This window comes from Chinchilla lanigera, unplaced genomic scaffold, assembly GCF_000276665.1.
Source record: "Chinchilla lanigera isolate Chin_1 unplaced genomic scaffold, ChiLan1.0 scaffold00096, whole genome shotgun sequence".
Classification (NCBI taxonomy): domain Eukaryota; kingdom Metazoa; phylum Chordata; class Mammalia; order Rodentia; family Chinchillidae; genus Chinchilla; species Chinchilla lanigera.
In genome coordinates, this window is record NW_004955497.1 from 1,896,994 (window position 1) to 1,904,506 (window position 7,513).

Here is a 7,513-nt window from a genome sequence, read left to right on the forward strand (position 1 = left end):
GGAGCCATGCTGCTCACCGCCGTGCTCCGCCGCGGTCGCATCCCGGGCCGGCAGTGGATCGGGAAGCACCGGCGGCCGCGGTTCGTGTCGGAGCAGGCGAAGCAGAACCTGGTCCGCCGCCTGGAGGTGGAGGCGGAGAACCAGTACTGGCTGAGCATGCCCTACATGAGCGTCGCGCAGGAGCGCGGCCACGCCGCCGAGCGCAGGGCGCGGGCCTTCGAGGCCATCAAGGCGGCCCGCGCGGCCAAGTTCCCCCCGCACAGGTTCGCCGCCGACCAGCTCGGCCACCTCAACGTCTCCCGGAAGTGGTCCTGAGCCGGAGCCGCGCTCCGCCGGGCAGGCGCCGGGCCCGGGAGCCGAAGCGCTGAGATGCGGGGAAGATGTGAACCTGTAGAGCAGTGTGCGGCGGACGCGAGCAGACCTGGATGCGGGGGCTGGGTGTGGGGCGTCCGGGGCAGTGACCTGTTGGGTCCCTTGTTTCTGCAGCTTGATAAGAAGACATCGGGGTCCCCTGGAGTCATTAATGCTATAAAAGGTACCTTGAATGAAGGGTGCAATAAAGCTGTGATTCTGTTCTTTGCCCAAGTATGAGGCCCTTGATGGAAGCTTTGTCGGGCAGTGGTATTTTGCAGAAGTAATTGCCTAAAGTTCAGTGGAAATAAAGCTTTTCCAGTTCAACGTACTAAAAACAGCATTTTTTTCTGCACTGACTACCAAAGGGGATGTTTAAGCGAAATAAAAAGTTACTTATTAGGATTGTTATCATAAAAGTGTATTTCTGTGTGTGAGAGAGATTTAGCATATTATAATATTCACTAGTTGAGTGTGTTGGGTTTTATTTGTTTTGTTTTTTGCGAGAAGTGGTGGCCCATATCTGAAGTCCCAGCATGGAAGGCTGAGGCAGGAATATGGCGAGTTCAAGACCACCCGGGGCTATGTAGCAAGACCTTGTCTCCAAAAAACAGGCAATAAATAAAACACTTTTTCCAGATGTAACAGAGATAGCCAGGTACTATGTGTTACCAACTACAGACCCTGTATAGTTGGAACTATTTTATGTATGAGAAAATACTTAAGGGACTTCGTTCGAAGCAGAAATGTTTTTAACTGCTATACATACATTTAAAAGGAAATGGTTTTTGAGACAGGGTGTTACTATGTAGTTCAGGCTGGCTTGGAACTAACTGTGTACCCAGGGTGGCTTTGAAACTGTGGGATCTTCCTGCTTCAGCCTCCCTCATGCTAGGACCACAACCATGCACCTCCATGCTGGGATCATTTAATAGGAAATTTGCAGGCACGTACAAGGAAAAACGACCCATTATTAATAACATAATTTTCATGTATTTTTTAAAAGTCCTCTTATATACATAGATTTTCAACAGGTCTTGAGATTATAAATAAACAGAATTTAGAGCCAAAAGCTCAGACATTTAAATATCCTGATGTCAGATGGCTTTCCAAAGAGTACAGACTTCAGGACTGGTGTATGAGTGCAGGTCTCATTTCCAACACCGAATTAACCAGAAATACCAGATTTGCTACCTAGCCATTTCCCAGTTTAATATCTGCAGTTAGTGTGTATGGGTATGGTGGAGACGCTGATTTTTTTTTTTTTTTTTTTTTTTTTGAGAGTAAAGAAAAACTAAAGACTACAGAATTTGAAAACAAGATATAGGATAGCGAGACCCTGTCTCAGAAAAAAAAAGATGATAGGAAATTAACTGGTTGGAACTGATTTTTTTTTTTTTTTGCAGTACTGGGAATGGAACTCACAACCTTGCGCTTGCCAGGTAGGGGCTGTGCCGCTGAGCTATATCCCCAGCCCCGATTTTTTTTTTATTCACTGCACTTAACACAGTGCTTAGGCATTTCGTTGTTGAATATTTAAACACACTGAACTATTAATAGTCCATATTGTTAAATAAATACTCAAATGCTTTTCACTCATAGAAGTGTCTGGTGTGTAGGGGCAATCTAATACCCTGAACTTATTTTGATGCCCAGATAGAGTAAATAGCTCAAGCAGTTTACCACAACTGGCACTTCTGTTTGTTCTTATCCATGTATGGGTCACAAAACTTTGAGAAATGATCATGGTTAACTTGAATCTCAAAAGACATTGAGAAACAAAATCTTGGTTCTGAAGAGATGGGAGACAAGTCAGTATCATTGTGCAGTTCAGGCTGGCCTTGAGCTCACTTTGTAGCCCACTCAAACTTACAGTGATCCTTCTGCCTCGGCCTCCCAAGTGCTGGGGTTACAGGTGTGCGCCCACACACCCAGCTCCAGTAGGCAATTTATAGCGTTAAAATCAATCTTCTGAAATAGATATCCCCAGTGTACAGATGTGAAACTGAAGCTCCAAGTCCGCACAGCTAAGAAACAGCAAAGGGAGAATTCAGGACTAAGCTTACCTAAGACTTAATGTAGACACTAGGTGCTAAGAGTTAACAGGCACAGCTGTACTCTGGCCAGCGCAGTGCTTTTGAAGCCTTTGACTTGAAAAATGGGTGTCATCTTAACCATCTAAGCCGTCCTATAGTAATCTATTTTACCATCAAGCAAAGGCTCATTGCCACTCAGCTCTTCATGATCACACACGTAATAAAATACAATCTCAGACTTAGGATGGTTTAAGTTTTTTTTTTTTAGGTTTTATGATGATGCAAAACGTGCAGTAGAAACTATTTCCAGTTTTGAATTTTGAGCTTTTTCTGGGCTAGTGATAGGTAGTACAGTCCTGTCATGATGCTGGGCTGCGGCGATAAGCAGCAACTCAGCCATTAGGTCAGCAGGAGAGACCAGCGTTACCACGTGCTAGCATGATGTCGAGTAGGGTGGGTGATTTAGACGTGTTCGGGTTACATTTTCACTTTATGATGGGTGTACTGGGACGTGATCCCATGGTAAACAAATGAGCGTGTGTATGTTGGTGCCAACCTGTGCATTACCCATCGTTACTGATTTATGTCTGAAATACAGCTTCTGGGGCTCCGCTGCATCCAAGCAAATCAGGGCAAAGGCCGTTTCTCAGCCTTGCCTGAGCAGGGAGGAAAGCTGTAGGCAAGTTTTAGAAGAGCAGTCCCTCAGCAAATTCCTAGTTTGCCAAGTAGGTGGTGGGATTAGGCAAAGAACAGCCTTGTGATTGTTGAAATTGCCAGTATTTGAGCATTGCTGCAGTGTAGGATTCTTGTGGGTGGGAAGAGAGATGCTACAAGAGGCAGAAAAAGTAGGGACAAAACATGAAAGGTCTTGCATGACAGAAATCTGACTTCTGTCGTGTAAGTGGTGAGGAACTATCGGAAATACACAGTGAAATAATAAAAATTACGACGGAGGATGGCTTGGTGGCTCCTGCAGTAATCCCACCAGAGACTGAATGTGCGGTTGGGGTAGAGAGGGAGTAAGAGGTAGAATGGACGGAAGTGCGTGAGCAGTCAGATGACTCCTCATTTTCTGGCGCAGGTGTACAGGTGGAGGGTGCATTATGATTTAGTTAGGATAATTGTAGGGATCTGTTGGGTTCTTGCTGTACCCCGGGAAGGAACAGCGGCAAGAACAAGGAAAAAATGGACAAGAGACAAAAAGCTGGGGTCAGGTGGAGGGCCTCTCTCTCTCAGCGGAGAAGGGGACCTGCCCAAGAACAGTGGAGCACTTATTCATGCCCTCGAGAGGGTGGTTAATTTCCGCCTCCTGCGCAGTAATCACGTTAACAGGCTACAACGGCTAGTTTATGTGCTTTCAGGAGCGCCCGTGGTCTTGGAGCTCCCGTGTTCTCGGGCTGCTTGTCTTGCACGTCTAATTATGTTCCAGCCGCTCCCAACAGATAATGCAGTTAGCTTCCGCGCCTTTGGCTTTCTCTTCAGTGTTCATCTGGAAATCCCCCGAATGACCTCTACCATTTGCTTTTCCTTTGTTTGAAACCAATGCAATTGTCACATAGTGCCAGAGAAACACATAGGGTTATTGCTGTTTAAATCTATGACCAGGGGGCTGGGGATTTAGCTCAGCAGCACAGCGCCTGCCTGGCAAGCGCAAGGTCCTGAGTTCAATTCCCAGTACCCAAAACAAAACAAAACAAAACAAAATCCATGACCAGGTACCTCAAGCCAGAACTCAGTATTGCCCAGAAACTACCACTTGTGCTTGCTAAGGCTGTACCATAGTCGCTTTTCTCACTACTTGGCAAAATACCCACAATTTGAGGAGAGGTTTCTTTTGGGTCCTGGTTGCTGTCCAGGTGGCATCAAGGCAGAAATGGCACAGGGGAAGAGTCTGGCGAAAAGCCACTCATGTCATGGTGGCCAGGAAACAAGGGAGGGGCCAGGGCAGGAGACACCCTCTTCTAGGTCAAGCCGCAGTACCCAGGCCCAGCGGCCAAGTCAACTGTGAATGTACCAGTGATGTGTACAGCGCGTCCATGACCCAGTCACCTTCCAGATACAGAAGACTTGGAGGACACCGAAGATTTAAACCGTAACGGTGCTGTATCAACACATTACAGTCTAGGTGGTTCAAAACAGCAGAAACTTACATCCTCACGGTTCTGGAGTTCTAGAAAGCCAAGATGGAGGTACCGACAGGGCTGGTTTTCTCTGAGGGAGACAGGAAGACGGCTGCAGCCCGCTCTTGCTTTCCGGGGGCTGCCCGCCTGCTCCACGCGGTTGTTCCTCTGTACCTGTGCATGTCTAGGGCAGTACCGATGATGTGGGCTGTTTGTATCACTGAAAGCTTGAAAGGGTCCGCCAGTACTGTTCTAGTGTCAGTGTGTTCCGTTTTCTTCCTCTGACTTGGATCAGGGCCTACTCTAAGCCTAACCCTAACCCTGCCCTAACCATCCATTTAATTATTATTTAATTATTCCTTTAAAGATCTTATCTCCAAGCAGGGCGTGGTGGCATACGCCTGTAATCTCAGGGTGGCTGAGGCGGGAGGATCACTGTGAGTTCGAGATCAGCCTGGGCTACAAAGTGAGCTGAAGTTCAGCCTGAACTGCATAACGAGACCCTGTCTCAAAAAGACAAAAATAAATAAATAAATAAATAAATCTCCAATTTGGTCAGATTCTGAGATATTGGGCTTTAGAACCTTAATATACAAATTTTGGAAGACAGTATTCAGGTACAACACCATATTTCTGTGGTATGATTTTCTATTTCAGGAGAAAACTCTTCTACTCTAGATGTCTTCCACCTATAGCTCCTCCCACTAGCACCCTCAGCTCGTCACGTTTCCCCGCAGAAGCTGATGTTGTCAGTGTGCATCAAGTTTGCTGGATATGTCATCTTCTCTTCCCTGTTAAGGTCAGGGTATGTCCCTCCTTTCCAGTGTTATGCCTGGGTTCCAGTTTAAAATGAACTGGTCCTATAAATTCATTTTTAATTTTTAATGTGTGTGCAACTGGAAATGTAGTTCAATGCATAGTCCCCAGTTCAATCTCCAGTACTGCCCAAAAAAAAAAAAAAAAATAGTAAGGAAAAAGGTTCTTTTGTGCTTTTTCCAATTATAGCCCTCTCTAACCACATTAGCACCTACGGGGGAGAAAAAAGATGGGTGGCTGGGAGTGTAGCTGTATGGCAGAATAAATGTTTAACATGCGATGCAGTTTACACCACACATGCACACAGAAACAAAGAATGAAGAAAGCAAACCTGGTTCCAGATAACCGGTAATTTGTTTTATGTGTTATTTTTGTGGATTTTCATATAAATAGTCAGATAGGTATATTTTTTGGAACCTGACTTCTCTTAGTATAGCATTTTTGAGATTGAGCCGTGCTGACCTGCAGCAGTTTTTCCTACAGCTGGTAGTCCACTGTGTGGATATGCACAGTCTGCTTAGATATTTTTCCTGTCTGTGGACAGAGACATTGCTTTCAGTGTCTTTTTATGAATGAGGCTGTTAGGCTCTCTATGGACAAATGCTTTCATTTTTTTCTTGGTAACAGCCTAGGGCTACAGTTTCTGGGTTACTTGGTAACCTGTGTGACTCTGTGTGTGCATGTTGCTCAGTTGAACTCAGGGCCTCACTCACTAGGCAAGCATGCTTACCGCCAAGCTACACCCCCAGACCCCTACTTGACTTTTTAAGTAATTGTCAGACTTTTTCCAAGAGATTTTATCCTTTTACATTCTTACACGCAATATATTAATGTTCCAGTGCTCTGAATTGTCTACAACATGTGGGATTACCAGGGTCTTAAATTTCAGCCCTTTCAGTGATTGCATAGTAGTATTCGATTGTATTTTTTTTTGTTTCTGGTGGTTTTTTAAATTTTGTTTTATTTTGTTTTTTGAGACGGGGTCTTCCTATGCAGTTCAGGCTGGCCTTGAACTCATTATGTAGCCCAGGTTGGCCACGAACTCACTATGATCCTCCTGCCTCAGCCTCCCGAGCTGGGATGACAGGCATGCACCAACACACCTAGCTTGGTTGTAGTTTTAATTTGCATTTCCTTGATGTCTAATGGTGTTAAGCACATTTTCACTTGTTACCTATTTCTGTATCTTCTTTTCTGAAATACCTGTAAAGGCATTTCACTCATTTTTATTAGGATTATTTATCTTTTATTATTGGATGATGAAATGCTTTATATATTCAGGCTATAGATCCTTTGTCAGGTATAAATCTAGAGTTTAGAAATGAAAGACACTTGGCATGGCATCAGTAGTAGATTATCAGTGGAAGAAGAAAAAGATTAGTCAACTTGAAGACAGGATTAGAAATCAAGTCTCTCAGTCCTTCTTTTCAATCCTGGCCTTCCTTCCAGCTGCCACACCTCAGTGACAGGAGTCACTGGTGAGGAGGTAATACACTATTTTTCACAACCCTTAGGCTGTAACTACTTGTTAGATCTTTCTTGCGTATCTCTGTCTTCCTGAGAAACCACTTTGAAGATACCACCATATATTATAGCAGCCATTGATATTTTCCTACTAATCTGTCCATAACTCTGTAATGTTTGTATTGTTCCTATGTTATTTCGTAACTGGATGTGTGTTTATTACTGTGTGTTTCCTACAACAACCATTGAGAATAGTCAATGAATATTCAATGGGTCACCCATGTATAGCTCTATTTATTTTCTTTAGAAACCACTTTGAAGATACCAAAGTATAATACAACAACCATTGATAATAACCTACTACTTTTGTCTGTGACTCACTATTATTTGTCTATTTCTTTTCCTGAGAAACTATCTTGTAGATAACAATATGTAAAACAACAACCATTGATAATTTCCTACCACTTTGTAATTCAATAAGCCCCCCTATTACTGTGTTATCCTTTTACACTTTAAAGTAAAAAAAAAAAAAAAAAAAAAAACAGAGTCTTGAGTAACCCACTTGGGCCTCCCTTCTGTCCCTCTCTTTCTTTCCCTCAATAAATATCTTCTGCTCTTAAAAAAACAAAACAACCAAAAAAACCAAATTCACTTTCTTGACTACCCCGATTTCCTGGGTTTTTTTCTTGTGTCAGTTTCAGTATGTTGTATTTTTCTAATTTGTCT

General features: G+C 43.9%; 1 protein-coding gene across 1 annotated transcript; it reads left to right on the top strand.

Moving 5' to 3' along the window:
- Nucleotides 1-754, top strand: Mrpl57 (mitochondrial ribosomal protein L57; the record flags this gene model as incomplete). The annotated part of the gene is given in 1 exon segment (XM_005406314.2): nt 1-754. A coding segment is annotated over 1 exon segment (309 nt). The 3' UTR covers nt 316-754.
- Nucleotides 755-7,513: the final 6,759 nt, after the last annotated feature.